At 39.0% G+C, this 18,475-nt stretch overlaps 1 protein-coding gene across 1 annotated transcript; it reads right to left on the bottom strand.

Moving 5' to 3' along the window:
- Nucleotides 1-700: 700 nt before the first annotated feature.
- On the bottom strand, nt 701-17,587 carry SDE2 (SDE2 telomere maintenance homolog). Its single transcript, XM_079106703.1, has 7 exons — nt 17,419-17,587; nt 10,301-10,418; nt 9,186-9,297; nt 8,156-8,325; nt 6,858-6,972; nt 4,452-4,953; nt 701-2,440 (listed from the first exon to the last, which is right to left on the bottom strand). The coding sequence occupies exons 1-7, from the start codon at nt 17,536-17,538 to the stop codon at nt 2,219-2,221; spliced, it is 1,359 nt and encodes a 452-aa protein (XP_078962829.1). The 5' UTR covers nt 17,539-17,587; the 3' UTR covers nt 701-2,218.
- Between the last annotated feature and the right edge of the window lie 888 nt (nt 17,588-18,475).

Genomic DNA, 18,475 nt, shown 5'->3' with positions numbered 1-18,475 from the left:
AGATCTAAATCTAACTGGCTGGGCACAGTGGCACACACCTGTAATCCCAGCAGCTTGGAAGTTAAAGCAAGTTCAAAGTCAGCTTCGGCAACTTAGCAAGGCCTTAAGTAATTTAGTGAGACCCTGTCTCAAAATAAAAAGTTAAAAAGGCTTGGGATGTGGCTCAGTGGTTAAGTGCCCCTGAGTTCAATCCCTGGTACCAAAAAAAAAAAAAAACCATACAACAACAACAAAAAAACCCAAAAAACAAAGAACTAACTGTATCAATAATTACATGACCTGGACACAGTGGCACATGCCTATAATCCCAGCAGCCCAGGAGGCTGAAGCAGGAGTACTCCAAGTTCAAAGCCAGCCTCAGCAATTTAGCAAGGCCCTAAGCAACTTAATGAGACCCTGTCTCAAAATAAAAAATAAAAAGATGGTCTGGGGATGTGGCTCAGTGATTGAGCACCTCTGGGTTCAATCCCTAGTGCCCTGCCCCTCCGCCCCAAAAAAAGAAATTACGTTTAATGGTAAACACTCTAATTAAAAGGCTAAAAAATGCAAGCCCCAAGTATATGCTGTAAGTAACCCACTTTAAATAGAAAGACTCAGAGGGAATAAGTAAATGAACAGAAAAAGGTACAGAGGTACACTGCAAATAGTTAAGTATAAGGCTGGAGAGGCTACACACACATTAGATTAGATTAGATATATGCTGTAAGTAACCCACTTTAAATAGAAAGACTCAGAGGGAATAAGTAAATGAACAGAAAAAGGTACAGAGGTACACTGCAAATAGTTAAGTATAAGGCTGGAGAGGCTACACACACATTAGATAAGGTAGCCTTTTATACAAAAAGTATTATCAGATAAAGAGGGAAATTTCACAATGATGAAATGTTTAGTACAGGGTTGGGGTGAAGCTCAGTGATAGAGTGCTGGCCTATCATGACCAAGGCCCTGGGTTCCAACCCCAGCACCAAAAAATAAATTATTCAATACATTAGGAAAACAGTAACAGAACTGTAAAACATAAAGCAAAAATTGATAGAATTAAAGAAATATTGGGTCATACAACAGGTATTGATAAAACCAAAAGGTTTGGTGAAACTGTAGAGGATATTTTCTGATCTCAATGGGATTAAAGTAGAAATCAGTAGTAAGATAGTTAGGGGGAAATAAACACTAATTAGACAACACACTTCAAGTTAATCCATGGGTCAAAGAACTTGAGGAAATCAAAATATTTAGAACTTGATAATAAAAATGTTAAAATGGTCAAGATGTAACTAACGTAGCATTTAAAAGGAAATTTACTTTTAAATATTTATACTAAAAAAATTAAAACTCAATGACCTAAGACCTATCTTAGAAAGCTAAAAAGGAAAGTAAACCCAAACTAAACTAAGAGGAACTATATACAGCAGAAATCAATGACAACAAAAACAATTGAGAAAAACTAACAAAGCCAATACTGGTTCCTGGAAAATCGGATCAACAAAATTAATAGACCTACAGCTAGATTGATAAATGGAGAACTGAAATTACTGGTATCAGGACTGGGATGTACCTCAGTGATAGGGCATTTGCCTACCATGCACCAGGTCCTGGGTGCAAAAACTAACAAAAAAAAAAAAGAAATTACAAGAATTGGAATGAAAAAGTAGTTTTCACAAAGTACCCATAGACATTAAAAGGAAAGAAAGGACTATTACAAAAACTTTGTCTACAAACCTGACAACTTGGACCACACGGATAAATTCTTTGAGAATATAACTCACCTAACCAAAATCTCAACAGCTCTGTAGTTAACAAATGATTTATTATAAAAAACCTTAGACTGGACACAGTGCCACATGCCTACAATCCCAGCAATTTGGGAGACTAAGGTAGGAAGATCCCAAGTTTGAGGCAAAACTCAGCAACTGAGTAAAACCCGGTCTCAAAATAAAGAGTAAAAAGGGTTGGGGATGCAGCTCAATGGTAAAATGCCCTGGGTCTAATCCCCAGTACCCCTGCCTTTGAAAAAAAAACTTGAAGAAAACTTTAGGCCCAGATGGTTTCACACTTAATTCTATGAATGCAGTAATTAAAAAAAAAAAAAAGGGAGGGACAGTTAGATTGGGGTGTTAAAAATAGCTTTTAATTGATGGGAATAATGGCTACAAGTCCACATTACACATTAGGCAGATTATCCAGCAGACGACACACAGGGACTCAGCTCTGGTGAATTTCATTTCTTCTTTCCTTTCAAAGGCTTGGCGAATAAAGCTGGGTCAATCTGCTCCTTTGCCAATCCTCGGACAGAGAAGAGTCTTGCTGCCCGTTCCTGTAGCGTCCCCCCACACTTCAGTCCAAGGGCCATCAGTTCACTCTTGAGTTTTTCCAAACCCAATGACTCCAGTTCTGCAGCAGAGCTGAATGCCAGCAAATCCATAGCTTCCTGACCAAGAACCTGAGGGGAAAAAAAAAAAAACATTTAAAATCAAGTTAACAGTTTTCTGTTAACTACACTGTTTTTCAAGGAATTGTCATGTTAATTGCCATTATCTTATTAATGAGTTTTAATAATCATCTAGATGTTACTCTGTATGTATTCTTAATATATATATGATTAGGGGACTGAGATTGTGGCTCAGTGGTAGAGCGCTTGCTTAGCATGTGTGAGGCACTGGGTTTGATTCTCAGCACCATACAAATAAATTTTTTAAAAAATTTATTCATGAACAAATAATAAATATGTTTTAAAAATATATATATGATTAATAAACTAATCTTTTTTTTTTTTGGTACTGGGAATTACATACATCTAGGGGCACTTTACTGAACTATTTGTGGCCCTTCTTACTTTTTATTTTGGGACAAGCTCTAAATTGCCAATGCCTCAAACTTGTGATTCTCCTCTCTCAGCCTCCCAAGCTGCTGAAATTACAGGTGTATACCACTGCACCAGGCCTTTATTCATTTTTCTAAAACTTTAGCTGGGATAAACCTTCTAATGTTAGCTGGGTGTGGTGGTGCACACCTGTAATCCTAGTGACTTGGGAGGCTGGGGCAGGAGGATCATGAATTTGAGGTCAGCCTGAACAACTTAGCAAGACTGACTCAAAATAAAAAAAATAAATAAAAAGGTCTGGGGATGTAGCTCAGTAGTAAACCACGCCAGGGTTCAATTTCCAGTACAAATAAATAAATAAAATCAAAATAAAAAACAAACAAAAAACTCCTAATGTACACATGCAACATAAAAAATTAAATGCCTAGAGCTAATAAGAATGTAGCTCAGTGGTAGAGTTCTTGCTAAGCATATATGAAGTCCCAAGTTCAATTCCTAGCACACAAAACACTAAACAAATCACATGCTTACAACTACAGAGATAAGGTGAGGTCATTAAAGCACTAGCATAAAAGATTTCAGTCACCTCCACAGAAAGGGCAATCTATGCATTTTTGCTTATGTTGGGGGGCAGGGATAGGGAAGGTTCTGACTAGACAAATGACAAGCAGAATCAGGATGCTCCTGTTCTAAAAAAGCAAACCATTAATTCACAGAGTAAAATTAAAGATTTTTGCTGGAAGTTATTCTACTGAAGATAGAAAATAATCACCTACCTCTGGAAAAGTATGAACATTGAAAATGACTTTTTAAAAAGTTAAATGTGAGACTTAGATTTAATGATAACTTTCTTTTTTCTCTTCTATTGGAAAGATCTTTATATCCAGCTGACAACTATTGTTCAAAATGTCTCATATGAGAAAGAAAAAACTGCACGCAGGTAGTTTAGTGATAGGAAATATAGCTGATATAAAACTAAAGTGCCATCTATCAAAATGTACCCTACTTATTTTATGTATTAAGAAGAACAGGGCTGGGGAGATAGCTCAGTTGGTAGAGTGCTTGCCTTGCAAGCACAAGGCCCTGGGTTCAATCCCCAGCACCACAAAAAAAAAAAAAAAAAGAACAGCTGCACCCAGTGGTGCACACCTGTAATCCCAGAGACTAGGGAGACTGAGGGAGGAGGATTCCAAGTTCAAGGCCAGCTGGGGCAACTTAGTGAGATCCCGTCTCAAAATGAAAGATTAAAAAAAGAGTTGGGGATGTGGCTCAGGGATACAGCACCTTTGGATTCAATCCCCAGTACCACAAGAAAAGAGGGGTGGGAAAAAGGTACCAATTAAGTTATCATGTGTGTTATACATCTGACTTCAGAGATGATAAAATGTCAAAAATGTACGTCTTAGAACTAATGGAATATGGTACCAAGGACACCACCTAGTGGCAAAATAGTATAAATACTAGAGCTTTAAAAAAAAAACGCTTTAGTGTGTCAAGCTCCTCCATCATCTGTACTTCCTAGTATTAAACACGCCTTTCACTAAGCAGTTGATGGGAAAAAAGCACGTTTTCATATTAATGACTTATTATGGAGATTGGCTCTAGATAGTGACCCAAAATAAGTACTTACTGTGTTTCCTGACTGTTTTTCCTCCAGTTTGGCCACGGAGACATTTTCCCTGATCTCTCCAGGAGCTACCTTGTCAACTATTTCTCCAGCAGTGATTTCTTTCTTCTCTTTATCCTTACTCCGTCCAGCACCAGCTGCTTCCCTTTCTATGAGTTCTTGACACTCTGCTTTCTTTCTCTCCTTGGTCTCTGCTTCTCTCACCATCTTCCTCCCCTCGTGCTCCTTAGTAGATGTCTCTCCCAGTTCTGCACCCAAGTCTTCTGAAATACACTTCCCAGGGTCAGTCACTGGGCTCTGTACTTTTTCTGATAATCCAGAGTCTGTACTCAATTCTTCCTCCCTCTGAGAACTGCTGGGCAATTCGCCGGCCATCTCAACATCATGCCTGCCATTTTTTGGAGTGGAGAAGCTCATTCCTGAAGTACTAGGTGCTTCTTCTCTGTCATCATCTGAGCTTTCAGAACTGGATCCCTCAGCAGTCTCTAGTCCTTCCATGCCCAACCTGTCAGAAGTAACAAAAAGGTGTGACGTCATTTATTGCGTCTATTTGTGTGTAGGTATGTGCTTACTGTACTGATAGTTGAACCCAGAGGCGCTTCACCATTGAACTACATCACAAGTTCTTTTTTATTCTGAGATAGGGTCTGGCTAAGTTACTGAAGCAAGCCTCAAATCTGCAATCCTCCTGTTTCAGGTTCCTGAGTCACTGGAATTACAGGCTTTGCCACTGCAACAGGCCTATAACTTTTATTTAAATAGTTGTGGGATCTCCAAGAAATAGATTATCTGAATATGCTAGCTTGAGATGGAGAGTAGGTCAATTAAAAAAAAAAAAAAAAATAGTATAGAGGCATAAATAGAAGGAAAAAAAAAAAAAAAAAAAATCTGGGGTTAGACCCAACCCTTCCAAAGATCCAACAGGATTTCTTCCATTCCATCCCCACTCCATACCCTTTTTGGCCAGAATCTTGTTTTAGAAGTTGTAAATCTCTTAAAATAAAGCTGATCTTGCTTAAAGCACTCCTCATATTAATTTTATTAAATAAAATAATAAAGCTATAAAAAAAACTTATGCTTTATTCATAATTGCCTTTAACTGGAAAATCTCCAAATATCTATCAAGTGAAGAATGGATAAACAAATTGTAGTATATCCATGAAACTCGGCAATAAAAAGGAATGAAATACCGACACATATAATATCACAGATGATACTTAAACATGTTATGTTAAGTCAGGCATGGCTGTGCATGCCTGTAATCCCAGTGACTCAGGAGGCTGAGGAAAGAGGATCACAAGTTCAAAGCCAGCCTCAGCAACTTAGCAAGGCCCTAAGCATCTTAGTGAGACCATGTCTCAAAATAAAAAATAAAAAGAGCAGGGGATGTGGCTCCATGGTTAAGCGTCCCTTGGGTTCTATCCCAGGTACCAAAAACAAAAAAATGTCTGCTAAGCAAAAGAAGCCAGGCACTAAAGGTTGTATGACATTCTGGAAAAGCCTAAACCACAAGAAGAAACATCACACTGGTGGTCAATGGTTGCAGAGTCTATGGGTAGAGGAAGGGAATTAACTATAGGGGCACATAGGAACTATTTAGGGTGATGAAAATACTCTGTTACCTTGACTGTGATTATGGTTACATGACTATATATTATATACGTTTCGAAATTCACAGAATTGATCAATCAGAACAGATGAATTTTGTTGTATTATGGACTGTACCTCGAAAAACCACAATAAATTTTAAAAATACAGGTAATGCTACTATCTCTTCTTTCAGGAACATTTAATTCCTATCTCAGAAAGAACACACAGAATTCTCAGCTGAACTCAAGAGTTACATGACCTCTGGTTAATAATTATCCTTCTGTCCCCCCAGGGGAGACCAACAAGGAAGCAAGATCCATTTGTACTCACCAATTTCTAGAACCTGGCCCAAGGGAACTGAGCTGGCAATCAGAGGGCCAAAAGAACTATCAGAAGAATGGAAGGAAAAAGGGTTGTTGTGCATTTCACCCACAAGTGTGACAGTGGTGAAGAACTCAACGATGACAGCAAAATGACAGAAAACAGAATCAAGTGGAAATACAGCTTGTCTTTTAGCTGGAATTTTTGAAATTAACTCTTTCAACATCAAAAAGCAATTCAAATAGAAAGCTCTATTTGATGTTTCACTCCAAGGAAAAAAATTATCCTTCAGATTCTACTAATGGCATTCAGAGCACAACACATTATTAGTGTGAACAATGTGACAATCACCAAAACCTGAAGACTGAAGCACTCTGGAAAATCTCCAAGCTCTTGTCCAACATTATTTAAAAATGTGCTTCTGCTGGATAGACAAGAAGGAAATAAATCATGTCAGTCCTCAAAGATCACTTTGAAATGAAAATGAAAGGTACTTACCAAAAGCATTTCCTTTTCTTTGCACTGGCTCCTTGGTCTGTTTTTGATTTGTTAGGCCGCTTCCGATTCTCACTGATTTCTGCTGATACCATCTTGCTGGAGGCAGCTTGCATACCTAACCAAAAATTGAATAGTTTCTACTGTCAGGGGCAAATTTTAAAAAATTATAAAATCTGGAGCTGAAATCTAAAATTCTAGATTTAAATTTCTTAATATACCCAATATTTCATATGAGTAAAAGGAGATTAATTTCAAGTTTGTCAATATTTGAACTAAATGTTCTGGTTCTAGAACCAGCTTTTTAAAGCACCAATGTCCAATTTGTAACTTTCAGGCTGACAGGTTCATGTCTAGTCCTCTCCAAATCTAATTATTTATTCTCTTATGTTATTTACATACATTTGCGCTTCCCCTGTTGTATCACCTTTATTTTTTGCCATACTGAGGATCAAATCTGCCAATGAATTACAACCCCAGTCCTGTTATATTTTTTTTTTTGAGACAAGGTCTTGCTAAACTGCCGAACTTAGCCTTAAACTTTTAATCCTCTGCCTTAGGCATCTGAGTACCTGCAATTTAAGGAATGCACCACCATGCCCAACTATCACAATCTTTTTAGAAGGAAGAGATCCCTTTTTATTCAACTGTACCCACAACAGGTCTAGCACAAAGTTTTGAATGACAAAATCTTAGTGAGAATTATTCTCATTAAAAACCATTTAAAAAATTGCTACACATGGTGGCACATCCCATAATCCCAATGACTCAAGAGGCCGAGGCAGGAGAATCACAAGTTCAAGGTCAGCCTCAGCAACTTAGTGAGACCTGTCTCAAAAATTAAAAATATAAAGGACTGGGGATACAGCTCAGTGGTAAGGTACCCCTGGGATTCAATCCCTGGCATCTCCTCCACAAAAAAATTTTTTTTTAATTGAGCTAAAATTGAAAGCAAATACAATGAGGTCTGGACCTCCCGAAGACTAAGCTTATCCCAACACACAAACATAAAATGTGTTCTTACCTGGGGTCCATAGAATTTGGGTTTGAAGTATGCCAAATGTGTGTGTGTGTGTGTGTGTGTGTGTGTGTGTGTGTGTGTGTGTGTGTTTTATTTGGAGGGGAGTTAAAACTATATTGTTTGTTTTTAAAGAGAGAGATTCCAAGGCTTTCCAGAGATTCTCAGAAGTCCGAGACCCTCAAAAGAGCTTAAGAAGGCTCTTCGTGTACAGTGTGGAGCACTCTGCAACTGCAGGCTTCAGTGGTGCCTGTGGACCACACTGAGAAGTACTCATTCTCACCTTTAAGGACGGAATCCTCCAGCCGCTCAGCCATCTCGTGGCACTGCTGCTGGTAGTCAGGGCTAGCGAAGCAGTGCTTGGGTTCTGCAAGCTTCCGCTGTAGCCGCTCCAGGCGCTTTTGCTCCTTTTCAGCCTCCCGCTCAGCTTGCTGCTTTACCCATTCAGCCATTCTGGGGAAGAGGAAGAAGAGATGTAACTGAATGGACACGTTATATATGTGTCATGTGTTTCCATCAATAACAGACTGCATATATGACAGTAGTCCAGAACTATAATGGAGCTGAAAATTTCTACTGCCTAATGACACAGTAGCTACAGTAACATTGCAGTACAAAGCATTACTCACCTATCTGTGGTGATGATGGTGTAAACAAACCTATTGTGCTGCCAGGTGCATATAAAGACAGCACATAAAATGACTTACTGGCTTATGTATTTAATGCACTCTACTATTTGGTGTTATTTTATTTTTGTTGTCGGGATAGAACCAAGGGCCTTGCACATGCTAGACAAGTGCACTATCACCAGGCTATACCCCAGGACCTACTATTATTTTAGAGTGTATTTCTATTTGTTAAAAAAAAGATTACTGTAAAATGGTGTGCCGTGTTTAGCCAAGAGCAGCCTCATACATTGTTTGATTACACTGAGTGATCAACCTATACCATCTGGGTTTGTATAAGTATACTCTAATGCTTATACAACAAATTTGTCTAACGAGGCATTTCTCAGAACAAGTTTTCAGCATTAAGCAATGGATGACTGTACATATAAAAGGTACCCCACATGAATCAATAGACTCTTACTCAGATGTGATATTTACCCAGAAAGGTGTGCCACACTTATTGCCAGCTTACTGTAATAACTTAACTAAAAACCAAAGATAATTATTAAATTATGGAAAAATGTTGAGTCAAATAACAGAATGTAAATATTTTTAAGTTTACATTTCTGGTATGCATAGCCATATATGTAATTCACTAGTGAAAGTATGCTGCTCTCTTTAAAACAAAAGAGGTGGGTATCTTACGCTTTTTCATGATTGACGTCGCGTAATCTCCTTCCACTGAGATCCCGGCAAGCTTCTCGATTGGTTGTCTTCTCAATCTGAGCACCAAGTGCTCGGAGCATGGATCCGAAACCTGAGCCAATATGTTTGGAGAAGCAGGTTAAAACATGTTCAAAGAAAGATACAAATCAAATTTGTAAAAAAGTTTATCACTAGGTTAAAAGTTATCTATCTCTATAGTCTCTTTTTCTTTATCTCTCTCTCTCTCTGTTTTTTAAAAGGTGAACATGAACATAGTAGCTCAGGCTACAAAGATAAAAGGACTGATAACTCGGATGACCCTGAAACCTTTCACCCTCCATTTTTTATTTCTAAAATACTGTACTGTACAGTGGGGATATTTAATGGGCTTTGGTCAGTGCCAGAGATCCCAAGATTCCCAGATTAATTATTCAAGAATTATGTAGTGAAATTTTTCAATGAGTTTAAAAAGAAAGGTAACTTGAAGCTGTCAATGGTTGAATGACATACTTCATTCTTAAGACACAAATTTAAACAGCTGAATGATTATAGTCTGAGATGTCAATGCTCTGAAAAACCAAAACAAATCAAAGTAGATTTTTGAGAAAACTTAAGAAGTACATGTTGTACATCAGAAGAAATATCCAAAACTGTTCATATTCTGTTTTTGCTCTTTTTCTTTTCTCTCTTCTTAGATATAACGTATAACCGGGTCCTTTCTTAATCTACTCCCACTGCAAACAGTTGTTTCCTAAAGTGACATTAGGTCATCTGTCCAAGCACAAGGAGAAAGACTCTTAATAAAATTGGGAGATCTAAAGCTCTTTTCTTCAGCAAATGGGAGAGACTAATGTTCGTCTTTCTTCATCTAATCTTCCCTGAAATTTTTGAACCTGGGTTCCTAAAAGCAATCTGGCTGAAGGTGTGATGTGTACTAAACAATTATTTCTTCCTCAAAAAGAATAAAAGAGGAAATACTCAAAATTAGGTTAATAAGGGATTTCATAAGGCAAAACAAAGCTGGCATACTTCAGAGACCAAGGAGTTGATTAATTCAAAACACTGCTAAAGACTACTGATGTGTGAAAACTAAGTAATCAACATTCATGTCCTACCTCCTTTCCCACCACGAAGTCGGGGTTCCAAACTATAAACAGCTCCATGCTGCACCGTATCATTGATGCTAATGAGGGCTCCATTGCATTTCACAAAGAAGTATTCCACTGGAACATCCTAGAGACAAATTTGGGCTCTTAGTACCGTTTCTTACAGGAAGGGACCTAACCTATTATCTTTTTGTTACTCCAATAACAAGCAGTATATTTAATCACTATTTGTTGAACTGAAGTGAAAATTCTAAAAGAAAAAACAGTCACCTTATTTGATGCATTCTGGATCTTTTTTTTTTCTTCTTACTATTACCTAATCAGGGTGTAGGATGTAGCTCAGAGGTAAAATGCTTGGCTACCATGCACAGGTCCTGGGTTTGATCCCTAGCGCTGTCCCTAAAATTCATGGATTTAATATACCTAACTGTGATATATAAAACCTTCAGCCTTTTTTGGTAGAAATAAAAAGCTGCTTTCTTCTTCTCCAATATGTCACCTGAGTCACAAGATTGACCCACAAATTTAAAATCAAAAGTAACAAATTCAGAAAAGCATAGATAGGGTGGTAAGTGAGAGACAAGTATCATTTTTCTTTTTTTGATTTTTTTTTTCAGTTGTAGATGGACACAATACCTTTATCTTATTTATTTTTATGTGGTGCTGAGGATTGAACCCAGTGCCTCACACATGCTAGCAAGCACTTTACCAATGAGCCACAATCCCAGGCCAGCTTTAACATTTTTAAACTGCCTGGCAGCCAGTGTTTGTCTCTTCTGCTGATGCCCCCAACTTATAGCCCAAATAAGCCCAAACCCACTCTGTATATGTCAATCTCAGATAGTAAATATATGTGTATATACACATATATATGTAGATACTATATATATTTCTTTCTATACAAGTTTCTGATACTGCAAAATCGAATATTCTTCAAAGTTACATGAAACTAGTAATTACATAGTTGAATCTACATCAGGAAAGAAGAAATCTAAAACATCAACAGAAAAGGAAAAATTCATTGTTCGTATCTTCCTGAAGCAGAAACTACGAAACAATTCATTCTAAACCATATGTAGAGCATGGTGGCGCACATGTAATCAAAGTGGCTTGGGAGGCTGAGGCAGAAGGATCACAAGTTCAAGGTCAGCCTCAACAACATAGGTTCTAATAAACTTAGTGAGACCCTGTCTCAAAATAAAAAATAAAAAGGGCTAGAAATGTGGCTCAGTGGTTAAGCACCCCTGGGTTTAATCCTTGGTTTAAGGGGAAACAAAAAAATCACATACTTATTTCTTTTTCTTTGCAGGGGCAGGGGGAGGGTATTTACTGGGGACTTAACCCAGAGGCAATTTGAGCTACATCTCCAGTCCTTTTAATTTTTTATTCTGAGACAGGGTTTCACTAAGTTGCTTAGGACCTCACTTAGTTGCTGAGGCTGGCCTCGAACTTTCGATCTTCCTGTTTCAGCCCCCTGAGAAGCTGGGATTACAGGTGTGCACATGCCCGAATACACAAAATTATTTCAAAAGGAACCATTCATTGATTTAGCAACTATTAATTAAGTGTTTATTATCTATCCACTACCTTTCAGGTGTTAGAATACTATGCAAATTAAAATTCCTGCTTCATGAACCCATCATTTTCAGTGGGGAAAGAAAAATAATGAGAAAAAAAGTACATATTATGTCAAGTGGTAATAAGCAGGACAAAGGGACAGGCATGATGGTCACCTATTTTATATTGCTAGTCAAGGAAATCTCTGATCAAATGATATCTGAGCAGAGAATTAAAGAAAATGAGTAAACAAGCCATGAAGTTTTCTGGGGGAACAGCATCCCAGAGGTACCAGGCAAATGCAAAGACCTGAAGCTGGGCAGAGCCCTGAGGAGCATACCTGTAGTCCCAACTGCTCAGGAGGCTGAGGTAGGAGGATCACAAATTCAAGGCCAGGTTAGGCAATTTGGCAAGATTTTGTCTCAAAATAAAACTTTAAAAAGAGATGAGAATTAGCTCAGTGGTAGAGGACTTTCTAGCATTTTCAGGGCTCTCACACACAGAGAGACCTAAGCAGGAATAAGCTTCAACAGTAAAATGCCAATGGCTAGAATTAAATAAGCACAAGAATGACAAGCATTAAAATCCATTATAAGGACTTAGGATTTTACAACTATTGTAAAGTTTTGAACAACGTAAGATGATCGAAGTTATGCTTTTAATTTTTTTATTTCTTTGGTTGCTGGAGAAATGCTTTTAAAGGTCCACTCTAGATGTTGAGTTGTAAATAAAGCTACAGAAGCAGAGAAATCAGTGAGACATTTCTGCAATAATACAGGTGAGAAATGAAGGCTACTGGTAGTGGCAGAAGTCAATAAAAATGCTGAAGGGACGCTGAAGGTAGAGGCAAAAAGATTTGCTAATGTCTAGATGGACAAAGTGAAACCAACAGAGGAACTGGGAATGAGATGGAAATTTCGATACATGCTCTTCTGCTTCGTCTGTGCAGAAGCTGAAGCATCATCTTGTTCCCTAAGGCAAAGGCCACATAAGAAAAAAGACAGGAGTCCAGAGCCCAGTCAGGTAACAGGGAACAACCCAAATAGCCCTTGACTCCTTACATGTGAGAAAGAAAAATTTATCTTTTTCATTTCATCTAAGAAATGAAAAGAAATAAAAATTTGGTTTGACAAGTGGGGGATTAGATTTGCCACTTATTAAGATGAAGAAGGAGTTTTTGGGGAGGTGGAATCAGTCACAGGTTCTTTTGTCTATTAGGCAAATGTAGACATTAAATAAACTGAAGGCTATACAAATCTCAAGTTCAGGTGAACGCAGGGACTGGAGATTTACATTTGAAAGCTGTGAGCACATCCATGTACTTAAGAGTCATGTGACTGGATGAAATCAACTGGATCAGAGGAAATCTACTAGAAAAAAATAAACCCTGATAACTCCAAGGTTTAAAAATTAGGGAGAGGGGCTAGGGAGATAGCTCAGTCGGTAGAGCACTTGCCTTGTAAGTACAAGGCCCTGGGTTCGATCCCCAGCACCCCAAAAAATAAAAAAATTAGGGAGAGGGCTGGGGAGATAGCTCAGTTGGTAAAGTGCTTGCCTTGCAAACACAGGGCCCTGGGTTCGATCCCCAGCACAGCAAAAATAAATAGTTAAAAAAAAAAAATTAGGGAGATAAGGAGGAAGCAGCAGGGAGGTCAGTGAAGTAGAAGGGAACTGAAGGTGATGAATAGTCGATTGAGTAAAGTATATGGAGGAGGTAATGATCAACTGTGCCAAATGATGCTGATGCTCCAAGTACAGTGAAAACTGGAAACTGATCACTGGATACAGAAGACAGGGATGAGTACAAGAGTTGCTTTGTTGGAATAAGGAGAGCCTAACAAAATGTATTCTAAAGAAGAGTTTCAAGAATATTTTCTATAAAGAAAACCAGAGTTGGGTACAGTGGCACATGAAGGATCACAAGTTCAAAGCTAGCCTCAGCAAAAGCGAGGCACTAAGCAACTCATTGAGACCCTGACTCTAAATAAAATAAAAAATCGGGCTGGGGGGCTAGGATTGTGGGTCAGTGGGAGAGCACATGCTTAGCATGTGAGGCACTGGGTTTGATCCTCAGCACCACATAGAAATAAATAAATTAAATAAAGGCATTGTGTCCATCTACAACTAAAAAAAAAAAAAAAAATTAAAAAAAAAAAACAGGGCTGAGGATGTGGCTCAGTGGTCAAGTGCTCCTGAGTTCAATCCCCAGTACCCAAAAAATACAGAAAGAAAGAAAACCAGAGAGAACTGAGGATGTCATCTGCCTAGCAGGCACCAAGTCCTAGATTCCACCCCCAGGACCAAAAAAAGGAAAGAAAAACAAAAACAGAGAAAATGGGACTGACAGCTGAAGGGATGTGGGCTCATGTTTATACACTGGTAGAAATGACTAGTAAAAAGGAAAAACATTGGGAAAGCGAGGAGAGAACTAATGCTAAAATAAATCCTTTAATAAGTGAGAGGAGACAAGATGTTATGCAGGACAGAAGAAATTATGAATTATTTGTAAAATAATGAGGACAATTCACCCACAACAATAGAAGAGAAGGCTGAATACATGGCAGGTAGGTAAAGGAACTGGTATGAGATGAGCAAATTCTCTTCTTACTAACTCAATGAACAGAAAGTCACAAGGAGGAAGTACTGAAAATTTAGAGAAGAAATAAAGAGGACCCATGAGAGTGACAGTGATGAAATTAATCAGGGCGTCCCAACCTGGTCACACCATAGTATATATAAAATACCATGACTTGTTAACTGCACAGTCCCAGATTCTGTCTAGCTGTTCCAGGGACTACACAGTTCAGGATGCTAAGCAGTCCTGAAACCCAGTGGAAGTCCATCCACTCTGGATTAGGAAAATACAGCTGCCAAGCAGTACTGGGTGTGTTGAGTGAAAATGATTTGTGAGATTACATTTCTTCCTACCACAGCCACTGCCCAGATGTCTGGGCAGAATAAATGGATAGATGGATTTAGGTAATTTGGAGTTTTCCCTGGTAAAAATGATGTCAGGGAAGAGAAGCAAAGGAGTTCAGGCTATCTACAACAATATGATTAACATAAGACCATCCTTATCTGTAAAATACTATCTACTGTAAGAACTGTTGTGAAGATTAAATATGTAATGCTTCTCATATTTGTTTAATATTCATAAATAAAAGCCATTTTAGTTTCTTGTAATATTTTATCTAATAGGTATTTCAAATATTTTAAATAACTTTGAAAGACATTAATGTGAAGGCAAAAATTTCATTTCCAAACAGAACTGTTCATTAAACAAGAAAACAAACCAAAACTGCATCTTCTATTAAGATTCTTGTCAATTAAGTCTCTAGTGAAAAAAAAAAAGAACAGAGAAATCTGGAATTAAACTGTTTAATCATATGTATTATGAAGCATATACTTCAAGCACAAGGAACAATGCATGTCTTGCCCGAAAGAGCTATGGTCATCAGGGACAAACCTGTAGCTCAATCAAGTAAAATTTACTGACTCATTGCAATGAAGGGGAATTGCACACCAGAGGAATCATGAAATATATCACCAAGAAAAATACGATTTGGAGCAAGGGAGAAGTTGGGTGAAATTTAAATGAAGCAGTGTTTTGACAGGTTCAAAACAATGGAGGTCTGTGTGTAATGGACCAACACCAGTTCTGAACTGTGAAACAGACCCAGGTTCCTCTTTCCTCTATTTAAGATAAATATGGACTGTTGTGTCCAGAAGTCCCCAATCAGAAGCTCTGCACCTGGTTTGGAAATCAACAGTGCTTCTCTATGTCAAAGGGACTTAGAGTGTTAAGGCAAGAGTAGGATGTTTCATCATCTGATGTTTTCACAGTAGTTTTTTAAATCATCTATGATTTCTTTGACTAAGTTTTCCAAGTGAATAAGAAAAGACTTTAAAGGAGGTCTTTATAAAATTTCACCATTGTAGCATGTCTTTGGGAGAAATACTATTTCCTATTAACTTTGCAAATGGCTTTATCTGTGTCTGTTATGCCTGATGAACATCAGGACAGACTTTCATTTTCTCAGTGGGAACTAACCCTAACGTTCTCATTTCAGAACATTTTTGTTTTTAAAAACATAGGTGTGGAAAAAAAAAAAAAGCATAGGTGTAGGTCAGGTATGATGGTGCACACCTATAATAACCAGTGTCTTGGGAATATGAGGCGAGAGGCAAGTTCAAGGTCAACCTCAGCAACTTAGCAAGACCCGGTCTCAGAATTTTAAAATAAATGAATAAAGACAGGGATGTAGCTCAGTGGTAAAGTGCCCACCCAAAAAGCATAGATGTGAACCTGAACGATTTTTATTTTTCAGTATCTCATCACATACCCTTTGATAAGGGTTGTTTCTATTCAGACTTGCTATGGTGATGTTTGTAAAATAACTGCCAAAATCCGTTTCTATTTCTTGCTACTTATTTTTAAATTCTTATTCCCAACATTTCTCATAGTTAAGATCCTATTTTTTCTGGTCCCACTTTGGATCAATTGTCAGTAAGTTTGGAAACTATACTCATAAGAGTTATTTTCAAGTATATTAAAAGCCAACTATTTTGCAAAATTGCTTTCCCATTCAGATGGTCCAAAACAGTTCTGTTTTTAGACTAAAAGACAACACAGAAAGAAACGAGGAAGCTGGTAAACCACGTTATTTGCAAACACACATTGCTTCTCCGTGGAACTAGTCCAAGTGTTTTAAAGATTTGGTTTGCAGTGTTAACATTTGTTAAGCTTATAAGTAACGGAGAAAACAGCATGGATGAGGTGTTGTTAGAAACAGAATTCTAGATCAAGTGCCAAAATTTAAAATTAGATTCAGGAGGACCACTGAATTTTTTACGTAACTGAATATGTTTAGTATCTCACAGCTGATAACACTTGCGTAATTAGGAATTAATAAAAGCATACAGGTAGCCTTACAAGTCCTTGATAGGTTTTCATAAATACGCATGGACAAATAAACCAACACATGATTAGTGAAAGCATCTAAATAACAGGACCAAGAATCCATGCCCTCAATAGTACACGTGGGAGTAGTTGGCCCCAACCAGTGACTGGAGGAATCCAGTGACAAGACGAATCCACTCCCCTTCCCAATGGTCTTTTGGCCTGGGTTTGGCTATCACATATTATCTCTAAGTTAGAACTCACAGGATGTTGTGCTTAGTGGATAAAATGCATGTTCCTACGAATGTTAAGGACATGAGCCTTAAAGATCACCTGGTCCAAATGCCAAAATTACACAAAATAAAGCATGTCGTGCCTAGAAGCAATATTTTGCAAATAATGAAACCGAACCAAAGTGTAACTTAGAGTTGAACTAAGCCCCGGTAACTGACATTTCTTTTTTCTTTCTATGGGAAGGTAAAACCACCACCTTCACAAAACAAAAGCAAAGGAAGGTCTCAGTATTAGTTTGAAGCACCTTAAAACTGGAGAACTCAGTCTCAAATACTAAAAGCCCCAGAGAATAAGACGACCCCAGGACAGACCCTGTCCGCACCCAGCCCTGCCCCTTGGCTGCCTTTCCCTACCTTCCAGGAACCGCGATCCTCACCTGATTTTGGCAGTGTCGGTGGATAAAATCCCGTACGGAACACCGATCCGAGGCACACCACACCGCTTTGCACCCGAAGCCGGGGCCGCGAATCCACGCCACCGACATAGTCCCCGCCATCTTGCCTAGTCCCGGAACCTCAAGATGCCCTGAAACACTAGGCGCCACAACCATCCGGTCGCATCCTCATGACGCTAGGCCTCGCCTTCCAGCGCCCGCCCCGCACGTTCCCACTCGCCCCGCCCTTCCCCAGGGGCCAGTCACGTGGCCCAGGCGGCCGTGCAGCGCGGGTGGGGGGAGGGGAACAGGAAGGGCCTGGCTGAGGCCGATAAGCCGGCAGAGCGCGAGGGCGAGGCGTTGCAACGAGTGGTTGCTAGGGCGGGGCTCGAGGGACTGGCTATAAAAGGCTGGCGCTAGGTTAGGTTTCCAGCGTTCTGGCTGTGAGCGATAAGACTGTAACTAAGCACCGCCCTGTGCCGCGGGCTTTGGCCCTTTTCCTTACATCTGTGTAGTTATTTTTGGGTCGGAGAGAATTGTGGATTGAGAAGGCACTGCTCCCTGGAGGTGTGAGGAGAGAAGCTGCAGTCCGGAAGCTGGATTGGGGGGGCTGCTTCCTTCTCCCGGGGGAGCCTCCCCAGCTCAAGGGACAAGGGAAACAGGTCCCCGAACAACGGGCCGCGTGTTTTTTTCTTCCAGGGTTCCAGAGCGTCCTTTTCTTCTTCGGGAGCAGCCAAGCTTGGTTTACTCATTTCTGCCTGTTTGCGCTCTGTGTTATCTCCACTTCGTCTGTTTTCAAAATATTTCACAGCAAGTGGGCCCTTGTGAAAGACGGTGGCACGAGTGACGTTTATAGTCATGGTGCTTCAAAAAAAAAAAACCTGCCATAACTTTTATTCTGCACCATGGAAACATGCTTGTTCAGATTTGCATAACATAACTTTAAGGCTCCGTCACTCTGAAGGAGTCCCTTAATATTTAATATGCTGAGATTATGGCATTTCTAAGATTCTGAGCAATTTAAAAGCTGCTAGTGTGAAGCGAGGAGGGTTAGCAGGAG

This window comes from Sciurus vulgaris (assembly GCF_902686455.1).
Source record: "Sciurus vulgaris genome assembly, chromosome: 12".
Lineage (NCBI taxonomy): Eukaryota > Metazoa > Chordata > Mammalia > Rodentia > Sciuridae > Sciurus > Sciurus vulgaris.
This window is presented reverse-complemented; position numbering and strand designations above follow the sequence as displayed.